At 61.0% G+C, this 14332-nt stretch overlaps 1 protein-coding gene across 1 annotated transcript; it reads right to left on the bottom strand.

Moving 5' to 3' along the window:
• Window positions 1-74: 74 nt before the first annotated feature.
• MFSD12 (major facilitator superfamily domain containing 12) lies at window positions 75-10657 on the bottom strand. The gene is made up of 10 exons (XM_056112931.1): window positions 10391-10657; window positions 4584-4794; window positions 3275-3413; window positions 2986-3180; window positions 2766-2858; window positions 2581-2673; window positions 1460-1630; window positions 1248-1342; window positions 278-408; window positions 75-170 (listed from the first exon to the last, which is right to left on the bottom strand). Exons 1-10 carry the CDS (start codon window positions 10653-10655, stop codon window positions 148-150), a joined length of 1416 nt encoding a protein of 471 aa, XP_055968906.1. The 5' UTR covers window positions 10656-10657; the 3' UTR covers window positions 75-147.
• Between the last annotated feature and the right edge of the window lie 3675 nt (window positions 10658-14332).

Consider the following 14332-nt stretch of genomic DNA (forward strand, 5'->3'; position numbering starts at 1 on the left):
AGTCCTACAGCTCAGTGACCGGGGCCCCGACTCCTTGTGCCACAGGCCAGAGATGAGGTCACCCCCCAAGTCAGCCAGCGATCTGGGGGTGCACGGGGCTGGTAGTGGGGCACCCCAGGGCGCCAGGCAGGGTGGGTGTCCGCGGGGTCAGGACTGGGCAGCAGCATCCCCTGTGGGAGAAGGTGAGGTCAGTGTGGGAGCCGCCGGGCCCCCCCCACCTGCCCCCCCCCCGCCCACCTTGGGGCCCCCCGGGGCCGGGTGCAGGGTCCACACTCACAGCGGTGCAGGCGGACAGGCCAGACGAGCAGGCTGCAGAGGGCCAGCGTGGCCACCGCGCCCACGCCCCCCGTCACCGACACCATAGCCCAGTGGTAGAAGGGGGCAAAGGCCTGGCAACGCAGCTCTGACCTGCGGACAGCAAGCCAGTGAGGCCAGGTCAGCACCTGCCCAACAGGCCCTCCGAGGGCTATCAGACCCCACCCAGAGCTGTCCCCACCCATCCACAAGGGCCCTGGGATCAACCCCACTTCCCATCCACAGCCCTGAAGGTCATACCACCAGCCGGGTCCCCTCCCTTCTTCCCCTCCCCCTTACTCTGCTGCTTCTTCCTCATGCCAGATCAGTCCTGCCCCAGGGCCCTTGCACATACACATGCACAATATACACATACATGGCTCTGCCCATTTGCCTCCAAAAAGTCCCTGTTCAACATCAATTTCTCCAGGAAGCCCTCACAGATGACCTGCCCCCTTAGGCCCCCAAGCTGTCTCCAGTACACTCCTTGCCACTGACCACTGACCTGAACTTACACATTCATTAGTAGAATTCTTTTTTTTTTTGCTTTTTGGGTCACACCCAGCGATGCACAGGGGTCACTCCTGGCTCTGCACTCAGGAATTACTCCTGGTGGTGCTCGGGGGACAATATGGGATGCTGGGAATCAAACCCGGGTTGGTCGCCTACAAAGCAAATGCCTTACCCGCTGTGCTATGGTTCCAGGCCCTCATTAGTACAATTCTCACAGGGCTGCAGTCGCCCTGGTACTCAGGCCAGGCTGGTTGTGCCCCCCAGACCCTGGTCTTCCCTGGCAGCTCTAGCCCTGGGCGGAACGGGGCACCCCAGTTGTGCAGGTCTTACAGGGGGACCCTCTGCCTGCAGGTGTTTATCCCTGTGTACCCATGCCTGCTAAGTCTCCCCCCGCGGGGCCCTGGGTCACGCGTGGGAGGGCGGGAGGCAGAGGCACTCACACGCACGGCTGCAGGCTCTGGATCAGCATGACCGCCAGCCCATTGGCCACCTTGTCCGAGAAGCTCATGGCCCCGTACACGAAGGCCCCGCTGTGCTGCATGGGAGGTGTTGCGGGGCGGGGCAGGGGTGTCAGCACCAGGGGCCAGCCCCGTCCCCCCGGACCCCGCCCCGTCAGACCCCAGGGGCCCCCCAACCCCGCCCGACCCCTCACCGTGTGAGGGCCGATGAGGTCGGCAGTCATGGCCAGCGAGGTGATGAGGATGGTGGCGCAGCCCGAGCCCAGCAGCACGGCCACTGCGTACACGGCCACGCCCTGCACATCGGCCAGCGCCACCCAGGCAGCGAAGGTCAGGATCAGCAGCAGCCCGATGAAGTAGGTCAGCTGCGGGAGGGACAAGTCAGCACAGGGAGCCCCCAGGATGGGGGTCCAGTATGGGAGGGAAGGCGGGACCTGGACAGGGGGCAGGGCTTGGGGAGAGGGGGCGGGGCTTGCGATGGAGGCGTGGCCTTCGCAGGAGGTGGGGCCTAGATGGAGAGGCAGGGCTTATGGTGGAGGCGGGCTTTGTAGTGGGGGCGGGGTCGTGATTAAGGCGGGGCTTGGGAAGAGGGGCGGGGACTGTGGTGGAGGCGTGGCCTCGATGGAGAGGCGGGGCTTGTGGTGGAGGTGGGGCTTCGTGGGGGCGGGGTCTGACTGAGGCGGGGTTTGGAAGAGGGGCGTGGCTTGTGGTGGAGGCATGGTCTTGATGGGAGGCGGGGCCTAGACGGAGAGGCGGGGGCCTGTGGTGGAGGCGGGACTTTGTTGAGGGGCGGGGCCTTGCTGGAGGCGGGGCCTGGGAGGAGAGGGCCTTGGGGGAGGGAGGGCCTCTTGGGGGAGGGGGCAACCCAGCCTGGGAGGGTGGGACAGGCCCTTGGTAGTAGCCTCCAGCAGGGCACCCTCCAGGGTTCTAAGATTAGAGCTCCACAGTAGCAGAGGGCCATTGACAGGCTCTTTACTTCAAATGCAAACTGGCATGAAGTCAAAGACCCAAAGTTGCAGTGCCTATTCCGGGTGCAGGAGGGCAGTTCAATCTAGCTCCCTCCACCCTCGCCTACGTGCTGGGGTAGCTCCCAGATACATTCCCTCCAGGGTGAGCCCCAAATCAAAGAAATCACCAAACTGACTGGTCCCCTCGCTCCAGTGGACCGAGTCTCCAGTACTCAGCAGCCCCCTCCCCACTTTCCTATGGATAGTTCTAGAACTCTGCAGCTCAGGGCACCCAAGGCAGGAGGATTCTCCCGACCTGGATGCATGTGGGTGTAGGGGGTCCCCAGACCAGCACCGCATCTACTCACATTTCTCCCAATATACTTGTTGACAGGCTTCATGAGGAAGGAAGAGAAGAAGCCGCTGAGGTACATCACCAGTGGGATGGTGGCAGTGAACTTCTGTGGGGGGCAGAACAAGTGGGGGCGTGCAGGCATCCCAGGGGGGACCCGCCGCAGCCTCCGGCCCGCATCCCCGGCCCGCGCCCGCTCACCTTGGGCAGGTTGAGGGTGTAGGTGAGGTAGAGACCCAGATAGATCTGCGACAGGTTGACCACCAGCCTAGTGTTCATGTACAGAAAACTCACCTAGGGGAGACAAGCGCCGTCACCGAGCCGCCAGCAGGGCGCGTGCCAGGCTAGGTCCCAAATGCAGACCCCAACTCCCCACCCACCCCCAGTCCTGGGGGCCCGGGATGGGGGTCCCCACCCGCACCTGGTAAAAGGCAGGTTCCCGCAGCCAGTGTTTCCACAGCATCAGCGGGCGGGCTTGGGTGGGCGCCAGCAGCGGGCTGTGCTCCCCGGGCTCCTCCGGCGCGGCGTCAGGGGGCGGCCGGCGGCCCTCGCGGGTCCCCAGGTGGAAGAGCAGAGAGAAGACGGCGCCCACGCCCACCACCAGCAGGGACAGGTTCTAGGGCGCAGAGGGGAGCTCAGCGGACAGCTGGGCACAGTGCCCGAAACCCCCGCCCCCGCCCCCACTGCCCCGGAACCCCGGCCGGCCTCACCCGGAACGCAGGTGCATCCTGGGGCCCCAGCTGGTCACTGGCATCGGGGGCAGCACCAGAGGGCACGGGGCCCTGGAAGTGCAGCAGCAGCCACTGGGTCCCGTAGACGGTGATATTGGCCACCACGGTGAAGGCATACCTAAAAGGCGGGGGCACCTAACAGGCTGAGCTGCCGCCGCCCCTGGGAGCACCGCCTGCACGCGTGCTGCAGACTGCGATGACACGCACCCCCAAAGCTAATGCCGGGGTACAAAAAGGCCAGCAGCGCTCAGCCATGGGGATGCCTCTGCAGCGCACCCCATCCTCCCCCCATCAGGGTCTTTGGCTGCGGGCAAGAGGCACTGAACCTCCCCTGACTCAGTTTCCCTTTCTGGAAATGGGAAAGTGATCACACCCCACGCACCCAGAGGTCAAAGTAGAAGGGGTGCAAGTAGGAAGGGGTACAGAGCAGAGCCCGGCCCGGCCCCTCCACCCCAGGGCGCCTTTGGGCATTGGGCAACAGCTGCCTGCGGTTTATGCCTATTTCCCCGGAATGGGGAACTGAACCAGGTGTGGGGGAGGCCAGGATGGCGGGCGAGGAGGGTGAGCTTCTGAGTTAAGGCACAGTCCTTCTCTGCACCCCCCCTCCTCCTGAGTGTTCCTTCCTGTACCTCCCTCCTCCTGTTCAGTTTTTTGGTTTTCTTTGCAGGGGGGAGCACACCCATTGGTGCTTCTGGCTCTGCACCCAGGAATTACAACTGTTGGCCCCCCACCCCTGTCTTTCTCAACCCCGCCCTCCTCACCCAGCCCCTTCCTAAGCCCCACCCCTTTCCCCTGCCCACTCCCGCCCTTTCGAAACCCTACCCCTTTCATCTCTGCCTGCCCGGTTCTAAGCCCTGCCCCTTCCCCATAGGCCCCGCCCCTCCAACCCCACCCCTTTCATCTCTGCCCGCCCCGTTCCAAGCCCCATCCCTTCCCCATAGGCCCCGCCCCTCCAAACCCCACCCCTTTCATCTCTGCCAACCCCATTCTAAGCCCCACCCCTTCCCCATAGGCCCCACCCCTCCAAATCCCACCCCTTTAATCTCTGCCAGCCCCAACTAAGCCCCACCCCTTCCCCATAGGCCCCGCCCCTCCAACCCCACCCCTTTCATCTCTGCCCACCCCGTTCCAAGCCCTGCCCCGGACCCCATAAGCCACGCCCTCTCCAGCCCCGCCCCTCCAAACCCCACCCTTTCACCTCTGCCCGCCCCTTCTAAGCCCCACCCCTTCCCCATTTGGCACGCCCCTTTCCTGAAAGCCCCGCCCCTTTCTCAGCCCCACCCCATACCTGAGGGCCGTCAGCTCCACCTTCTCATGGTCACTAGTGACGAGCTCAGGAATGAGGCTGAGGTGTGCGATCTGCGTGGCGGCCCAGCCGAACTGGAAGATGACGATGAAGGGGCCGTAGTAGAACAGCGCGGCCCACTCGGGCGTGGCGGGCCCGCAGCCCAGGCAGGGGCTAAAGATGAAGGGGAAGGACAGCAGGACGCAGACCGTGCCTGCCGTTGGCCGGGGTCACGCCAAGCCCAGGGGACCAGCCCTCGCAGGCCTGGGGCAGGGCGGGGACCCACGCATCACAATCTGGGGGTGGAGGGGGTCAACAGTTCCGGCCCTCCCTGGCCCTCAGGCCCCTGGGCCAAGCAGAGAAACTGAGGCAGAGAGGTGGATGGGTGGTGGTTGTCCCAGGCTACGAAAGACAGACCAGGCCTCTACCCACCCATCTGAGCTACAAACTTCTGGTTTGATGGGGAAACTGAGGCACAGGATCGGCTGAGTGGCCCAAAGGCCCCTCGCCAAGGTCAAGCCCAGAGCTGAGGAGGGACAAGAATAGGCCCAAGTGAGGCTGAAGCGATAGCACAGCGGGTACGGCGTTTGCCTTGCACGCGGCCAACCCGGGTTCGATTCCCAGCATTCCATAGGGTTCCCCGAGCATGGCCAGGAGTAATTCCTAAGTGGGAATTACTGTGCATCGCCGGGTGTGACCCAAAAAACAAATAAATAAATAAATAAATAAAATAGTCAAATGTCTGAAAAAAAAAGTCCTTCCTGGGGGCTGGAGCGATAGTACAGGAGGTAGGGCCTTTGCTTTGCATGTGGTCGATCCGGGTTCGATTCCCAGCATTCTATATATCCTATATGGTCCCCTGAGCACTGCCAGGAGTCACTCCTGAGTGCATGACCCAGGAGTAACCCCTGTGCATCACTAGATGTGACCCAAAAAGAAAAAAAATAGGCCCAGTGGGAAGTGGGGGTGCTCGCCTTGCATGCAGTCAAGCCAGGTTTGATCCCTGGCATCCCATAAGGTCCCAAGTCCACTAGGAGTGAACCCTGAGCACAGAATCAGGAGTAATTCCTGAGCACCGCAGTGTGTGGCCCCAAACCAAGGCCCAGCGTGCCCAGTTGGCTCTTGCTGCAGTGCCCCGGGGTCAAGAAGACTGTCTCAGAGTGGTGGGGTTCCAGGAGATATGTTCAGCACAGACGGGCCCCCAGGGGCCCCTGCCTGACCAGGATGGGGGGGTCATTCTCACTCTGCTCCCCTCCCATGTGGAGTCAGGACCCAGCTGGACTCGACATTCCTGGGGCCCTGTCCCCACACCATAGCTCAGAGGGGGCCTCTCGCTGGGCACCCCAAGGCCGGCTCCCTCCTGCGCTGCCCCGCAGGAATCCTCACTCCTGTCCCTTCACCAAGTCTTAGTCAGCCCCAGGCTCATGCTCGGGCTAGACCCTCACCTGGACCATCTTCCCCCTTCCAGGGGGAAGGCTTTGAGGTCCAGGGCTGGCTCTGCATGTGGCTGTCCCAGGTTCGATCCCACAGCATCCCTGGAGGGGACCCCTGAGCACTGGGCTAGGAGTAGGCACTGAGCACCACTGGAAGCGGTCCCTGAATAAAAATCAGGTGACATGCCGCCGACTCCAAGGAGCCCTCCAGGACTAGCCCAGCTAACAGCCACCCCTCCCAGGCCCCTGAACTGGACTTTCTCTACTACTGTTCTGCCAAGTGAACCAGGAACTCTTTGGTCAGTCTGCTGAGTCCTGCCTGCCTACCTATCCCCTAACAGGCTGGAGCTGAGGGGGGCCAAAGGACAGTATCTCAAGTCACCTCTCGGTCCCTGGCACCCACCCAGATGCCAACACATTGTTTTTAATAAGAGTGAGCCTGGGGCCGGAGTTGTTACAGTTCAGCAGGGAGGGCTCTGCCTTGCACACAGCCGACCTGGGTTCAGTTCCCAGCATCCCACAGGGTTCCCTGAGCACTGCCAGGAGTGATTCCTGAGCAGAGTCAGGAGCAATCCCTGAGTATCACTAGGTGTAGCCCCAATAAAAAATTAAAATATGAATTAAAAAAAAAGGGGAGCTGGAGCGATAGCATGGCAGGTAGGGCGTTTGCCTTGCACGCAGCCGACCCGGGTTCGATTCTCAGCATCCCATAGGGTCCCCTGAGCACCGCCAGGAGTAATTCCTGAGTGCAGAGCCAGGAGTAACCCCTGAGCATCACTGGGTGTGACCCAAAAAGAAAAAAAAAAAAGAATAAAAAAATGATCATGCTACAAGCCAGGGTGAGGAGGGCTCTGGCCTGCCATGCGGCAGGCTGGGTTCAATCCCCGGCACCTGACAGGGTCCCCTGAGCGCAGAGTCCTGAGTCAGCCCTGAGCTCTCCTGGGGGTAGCCCCACACCCACGCTCTGACATTTGTTCTCAGAATGGCGCAGACGCAGTGACGGATCCCATCTGGAGCCCGCCCACTCCAGTCTCGCGGAGCCTGGCACGTGGTGTCCGTGTCCAGCCCTGGACTTCCTCCTGCCCAGCTCCAATAGTGACCTCAGCCCCAGGCCCGCGCCTCTCCCTGGGATTGGGAAATAAAACCAGCCCGGGCCGGTTCTCTAGCATCCCGGGTCAGGACCGGGCGGGAGTCCTCCTGGCCAGCTGGGGGACCCCGTGGGGCTACCACCAAGGGCCAGACTGACCTATAGACTCTGGTCAGAAGAATGTGGGGCCCTGGCCAGACTGTGGGTAGCCTTTTGCTCGGGGCTGGTCAACCACTGCTCAGGCTGGGCCTTCCCCGCTGGGGCCCTGGGTCAAGACGGATTTTCGCCTCTCTGGGCCTCGGTTCCCAGAAAAGGGAAATGAGAAAAACATGGGCCTCGCGTGAAGAATTACGTGGACGCAGGAGATCCAGAGCTACAACTGCTAAGAAACTTCCCGGGTCTGGAAGCAGGGAGGGCATTTGCCGGGACGATCCCTGGCAGCCCATATGGTCCCCTGAGCACCGCCAGGAGTAATGCCTGAGGGCAGAGCCAGGAGTGACCCCTGACCCCGGCTGGGTGTGACCCCAAAACAAACAAACAAGCTTTTGGGTTGGAGGGATAGCACAGCGGGTAGGGGATTTGCCTTACACTCGGCCGAACTGGGTTCGATCCCCAGCATCCCATAGGGTCCCCCGAGCACCGCCAGGAGAAATTCCCAAGTGCATGAGCCAGGAGTAACCCCTGTGCATCGCTGGGTGTGACCCAGAAAGCAAAAAAACAAAAGCTTCCAGACCCAGTCGCTGCTTCAGAACTCTGGAATGTCCAGTACCACAGACACACTCCTATTCACCCTTCCAAACCCCAGAGCCAATGCCCCTTCCTCTTCCTCCAGAGAACTGCTGCTTCCTCAAGGAAGCTCCCTGACCTGTGCCAATTCCCAGGGGTGAGTGTTTGTCTCTGGCTCTAAGGGTCCTCTCTGGGAGCCAAGGGGAACCTCAAAGACATGAGAAGAAAAAATAGTATCTGTCCCGTCACCCAGAGATCCAGGAGTGGGAGGAGAAGTAGGCACTTGTTGGATCAAGTGACTCCAGTCACCTGATCAGACACTCAGACACCACGAGGGGCCACCTGCACACCCTTTCCTCACAGTCTTCCCAGCCCCCAGATGAGGAAAGGGCACACTGTTGTTTGTCTTCAATCCCACAGGGGGGTGGTGGGGGGAGGGAAATTGGGAGTGTGAGATCATACTCAGCGGTGAGCAGGGCTGACTCCGGGCTCTGTGCTCAGGGATCATCCTGCTGGGCTCTGGGGACCCTATGAAGTGCTGGCCACATGTGACACAAGCACCCTCCCTGTATGGTCTCCCTGTGGTCCGTGCGAGATAGCAACTAAAAATCCGGGTCAGAGCGATAGTACAGCAGGGAGGGTATTTGCTTTGCATGTGGTCCACCCAGGTTCATTCCCCAGCATCTCATAGGCTCCCCCGAGGACCGCCAGGAATAATTCCTGAGCACAGCACCAGGAGGAAGCCCTGAGCATCACCCAGTGTGATCAAACACCCCCCACAAAAAAAAAAAATCCTGGGGCTGGAGTTGATAGCACAGTGGGTAGGGTGTTTGCCTTGCACACGGCCGACCCAGATTCGATTCCCAGCATCCCAATAGTCCCCTGAGCATCGTCAGGGGTGATTCCTGAGTGCAGAGCCAGGAGTAACCCCTGGGCATTGGTTGAATGTGACCCAAAAAGCAAATAAAGAAAAATAAATTAATTAATTAATTAATTTAATTAAATAAATTTTAAAAAACGGAGACGTTACTGGGCCTACTGGAGCAAATCAATGAACAAGAGGAGGACGGTGACAGTCACAGTCACAGGGAGGTAGGGAGCCCCTAGCAGGCAGTGCTCAGGGCTGATTTCTGGCTCTGTGCTCAAGGATCACCCCTGGTGGGTTCAGGGGACCCTATGGGGTACTGGGGATCGAACCCAGATTGACTGCATGCAAGGCAAGGGAGCTCCCTGCTGGACCACCGCTCACGTTCTTGCTGTGGTCCTGAAGGAACCCCCAAATCCCCACCTCATCAGGGCCCTTGTACATGCCCCTATCTGCCTGGAGGAAATGGGCGCTCCCCAGAACACCCCAAAGAACCCCCGACTTCTCACCCGCAGCCCCTCCTGCCCTACCTTTAGGAACAAAGCACGTGAGGGTCCGGGAGATGCAGAAGAGGCCAGGTTGCTGTCAGGAGTCTCCCCCCAGCACTGCCCCTCAACAGAGAACAGTCTCTGAGGCTCAGGGCTGCTGTAGGCAGGCTGTGTGCCCCCCAGCTCTGCCCGGGGGCCCCCTCCGGGGATGGGTGCTCTCCATGGCGTTCCCCCCCTCCAACCCTCCCAAGGCCAGGAGATAGCCGACTTCCTGCTTCCAGAAAAGTTCTTGCCTCCGGCCAGGCCCCAGAACTCAAGGACACCAAGAGCCCAGACCCGGCAGCCTGGGGCTAATCTCAGGGCCCAGGGCTGAGAGGTGGAGGGTGACAGGCCCCAGGCAGACCTTATCTTGGGGTGCACAGGGCAGGGCTTCCCGTTCTGGGGATCTGCCCCCTGCATTCTACACCAATAGCCCTCCACCAGGAGACACCCCCGGACCGCTGACCCCAGAGGTCAGCTGACCCTTTTCCTATCCTCAGCACTCCATCTTTTCTTGAGGGGGGCGCACCCCGGGGGTGCTCAGGGCTTACTTAGTGGCTACCAGCTCAGGGATCAGCCTGGCAGGGCTCAGGGAATCCTATGGGATGCCGGGGAAGGAACCCCATTGGCCACGGGCAAGGCAAACGCCCTCCCCACTGTTCTGTCTCTCCCGCCTTCCACCAGCCCACTCTTGATTGAGGGGGGAGTACCCAAGGCCGCCAAGAGCTGGGGCAGAGATGGCCACCAGACAGATGACAAACAGGCAGGTGACTGGCAGCCGGGCCTGACAGCAGAGACAGCCAGCAGGGACATCCCCCAAGCCCCAGAGCGTCCGGGATGATGCCTCTTGGGATCAGGCCACGGGAAGTGGGGGGGGGGGGGGTCGGGGGGAGAGTCACATAGTCAGAGGGGGGAGGCACTGCCAAGTCGGACAGCCGGGCAAGAGGCGCCAGGGAGGGGACAGACAGACAGACAGACAGGCAGGCAGGCAGGCAGAGGGAAATCCGGAGCCAGGGGACAGAAGAGGGAGGCTCGGATCGCGGAAAGGCAATCCGAGGGAGGCAGCCGGGTCCAGGAGGGCGAGGGAGGAGTCCCAGGGCTGGACACGGGCAGGGCTGGGGGAGACTGAGGCCGGGAGGCGGAGGGCAGGCTGCGGGTGGGGGGGCGCTTACCGACCAGGTGCCAGGCCTTGCGCGGGCCGTAGCGAGCGCAGCGGCCGGCGGCGCGGTCCGCCTCGAAGCCCACGAGGGTCGTGCACAGCCCGTCGGCCACCTGGCCCAGCAGCAGCAGCAGCCCCGCGCCGCGCGAGCTGTAGGCGCGCACCGAGTCCAGGTAGAGCAGCAGGTACGTGAACCACATGGACGCGCACAGGTCGTTGAGGAAGTGGCCCACGGCGTAGCTCAGCCGCGCCCACGGGGACAGCGCGACCGGCTCCATGACGGCGCCCAGCTGACAGCCCCGTCCACGGCCCCGACCCTCGCTCCCGGGCCCTGGCCCGCCGGGAGGGGCGGGGCGGGGCCTCCCCGGGGAGCGGCGGCCGCGCTCGCCAATAGGAACCGCGCGCCCGACGCGCGCACCAATCACCACCGGGAGGCGTGGCCTAGCGCGGAGTCCGGCTCCGTCCCGCCCCTCGGGGCCCACGGCGCACACCAATCACCACCGAGAGGCGAGGCCTAGCGCCGAGTCCGGCTCCGCCCCGTCCCCCCCACCCCCGGGCGCACGGCGCCGCGCGGTCCTAGCGCCTCTGGCACCGCCGCTGGGCTTGGCGGGGATTCCCCGCGGGCTCTTGCCGGGGGTGGCGTGGGGGGAACCCCACCCCGGGGGCACCCCCCACTGCTGAACACGGTCTTATGGGGGGCGGGGAGGAGAGGGCGGGGAGCGGACTGGAGGGAGGTGTGGGCGAGGGTCCTCGTCCCGGGGGTCCGCGACTCCCTGCCCTCCCCTCGGGACACCCGTGGGGACCGGAAAGGATGCTTTAGGGCTAATTAATTCGTGATTGAGGATAATAATGGGATGAGCCTGGGCATCGCCCGGCTGCGTTTAACGAGGTGACTGTGCCAACCGCCGCACGTGGGTGCTCTCACCGCGGCGGCCCCAAGGGGCGGGGCGGGGCTCGCTCGCCCGAAGCGGTCGGTCCGCCGCGGGGCGGGCGGGGGACTTGGGGGTACCCGGGGCGCAGCGGGACTTCAGGGCCTGCGGCTCGGGGCGCTGCGGTAGCCCCTCCCCACCCCCCCACCCCGCGCACACTCAGGCCTCCCTAAGACCCAGTCAACTTCCCTCTCCCCCACCTCCGTCCAGGCCACTGGCCGCCAACGCCCCAAACTGTGTATAATAAACCGCATTCCAAGGGGCCCCGAGTGATAGGAACCGGCCTTGCACGCAGTGGCACTAAGTTTGCTCCCCAGCACCCCATAGGGTCCCCCACCACGCACCCCTCCACGGCGAGATCGCTGAGCACAGAGCCTGGGTGTTGTCCCCTCCACCCCCCCCCCCACAAAAAAAACATTGAGTGTGAGCACCCAATCCCCACTCCTAGCTGTTGGCAGGACCAGCCCCACTCATGTGTGGTTGTTTCTGTTCGGGTTTGGTTTTGGTTTTGGTTTGGGGACACACCTGTTGTTCCCCGGGGGCTCACTCCTGGCTCTGTGCTGATGGATCACTCCAGGAGGGCTTGGGGGTCCCTGGGGGGTGCCGTGGTTCTAACCCAGATCAGCCCGTGTAAGGCATGTGTGCTCCCCTCTGTACTCCCCCTCTGGCTGTGCCCCCCGTATGTGATGTAGGGGATACTCCAAAATGCTCCAGGGCTACCTCTGGCTCAGTGTCCAGTGTCCAGTGGTCCCTGGGGGACGAAGGACCATATATTGCCAGATATCAAACCAGGAACTCCTGAGGGTTGGGAAGATCGTACAGTGGGGAGGGCATTTGCCTTGCATACAGAGGAATGAGGTCTGTCCCCCCCCCCATCCCAGAGTCCCTGGAGTACTGCCAGGACTTATTCCTGAGCACAGAGCTGGGAGGAAACCCTGAATATCGGAGGGTGTGGCCACACTTGATCACTTAATCACTTGACATCCCCCCCCTCGTTATTCATCGATTTGCTCGAGCGGGCCCCAGTAACGTCTCCATTCGTCACTGTTGTGTGCTAGTGTAGCCCAATGGCATCTGCTCGCTCCAGCAACCTGAAGAGCCTCAAACCGTTCATTCAGGATCTTGACAAAGAAGTCTGACCATCTCGTAGGTGGACGGCCACACGTCCTGTGGAATCTAGTTGGAAATGGCTCTAGTCCAGCGGCTGTCTCCAAACCACATTACATGTCCAGCCCATATGATTTTCAATGCCTTGGCAAACAAGAGAGCATCCCTGATTCTCGATCGTGGACGGAGGTCGGAACTCCGAATTCCTTCTCTCACTTGAGTGAAGCGTGACACTCCAAGAATAGCTCTTTCAATTCCCCTTTGGGAGACCCGAATAGCGTTCTCATCCTGTTTTTGTAGGGCCCAGGTCTCTGAGGCATATGTTAATGCAGGAAGAACAGTGAAGTCGAAGAGATGTGCCCGGAGCCTGAGGTTTTTCATCCTCTTAGTTATTTCTTCGACGCTCTTGAAGGTGTTCCACGCCTCTCTCCTCCTCCTGCGCAACTCAGGTGCCAGGTCATTCGTCATGTTGACTTCTCAACCTAGGTACACATAACTGCTGCATTCGGAGAGGTGTGGCCACAAAACTAAATAAATAAGTAAAAGAGAAGTGAGGGGCTGGTGCGATAGCACAGCAGTAGGGCATTTGCCTTGCACGTGGCTGACCCGGGTTCGATTCCCAGCATCCCATATGGTCCCCTGAACACCGTCAGGGGTAATTCCTGAATGCAGAGCCAGGAGCAACCCCTGTGCATTGCCGGGTGTAACTCAAAAAGAAAAAAAAAAGAGAAATGAAAAAGGGAGTTAAATTTCCGTGGAAGATGAGCGCGAGCCCAACCCAGAAGAAAGGGTGTCAGGCAGGAGACACCCCGAGCTGGGATCAGGAGAGTCACAATGGACCTGAGGATACTTGTCCCCAGAGCGTACCCCCCTGCCCTAACGCCAAGCCAATCCGACTTATCCCCAAGCCCCATCAGAAACCCAATACCCTGGGGGTGTGGTCAGGGAAGGACTCCAGGGGTACAGCGAGAGGGCACAGATAGGTCAGAGCCACACTGGCCACACGCCTCAGTTTCTCTTCCTGAAAGATGGAGGGTGCACTCTGGAGGGAGCGCTCTCCACACAGGACCCCAACATGATGATCTCGAATCCCCTGGCCACCCCTGCCATTATCCACCTCTCCAAGAATCCACTGAAACTGGGGTGTTGGGATGGGGCTTTGTTTTTGTGGGTCTCACTGGCAGTGCTCAGGGCTGGCTCCTGGCTCGTGTGCTCAGGGATCACTCCCAGCGGGCTCCGGGGACCCCACGCACAGCCAGGAATCGAATCCGGGTTGGATCCTAACTCTGGTCAGCTCCGGGCAAGGCAAGTTGGTGCCTTAAGCCCTTTGCTATGACTCTGGCCCTAAGAAGGTGATTCTTTGTTTGCTTTTTTTAAAATTCTTTTTTAATGAAACACCACGAGATACAATGACAGACTTAACACTCTTTCGTGATTACCTTTCAGTCATACATGGTCGAGTACCCATCCCTTTTACTCTCTCTCTCCTTTTGGTTGTTATGATTTGTTCGCTTTTGTTTTGGGGTCAAACCCAGCAGTGCTCAAGGGTTACTCCTGGTTACTTAGAAATCACTCCTGGTGGTGCTGGGGGACTCTATGGGATCAACTCCGGTTGACTGCGTACAAGGCAAAGCACACTTTCTGCTATACTATTACTCTGACCCCAAGAAGGTGGTTGTTACTCACTTCACAGAGGGGCAAACTGAGGAGAGGACTGGCTGCCCATGAACCAGAGTTACCTCCGGTTACCTGCAGGAGCTGGGCAGCGGGGGAAGGGTTGGGGGCTCCCGGTCTGGTCCCCTCTCCCCGAACACACACTCCACTCCTTCCTGTGGGCTTCTTTTTTTTTTTCTTTTTGGGTCACATCCGGCGATGCACATGGGTCAACTCCTGGCTCTACACCTAGGAATTAATCCTGG

The sequence above is a fragment of the Sorex fumeus genome, unplaced genomic scaffold (assembly GCF_029834395.1).
Source record: "Sorex fumeus unplaced genomic scaffold, SorFum_2.1 ptg000019l, whole genome shotgun sequence".
NCBI lineage: Eukaryota > Metazoa > Chordata > Mammalia > Eulipotyphla > Soricidae > Sorex > Sorex fumeus.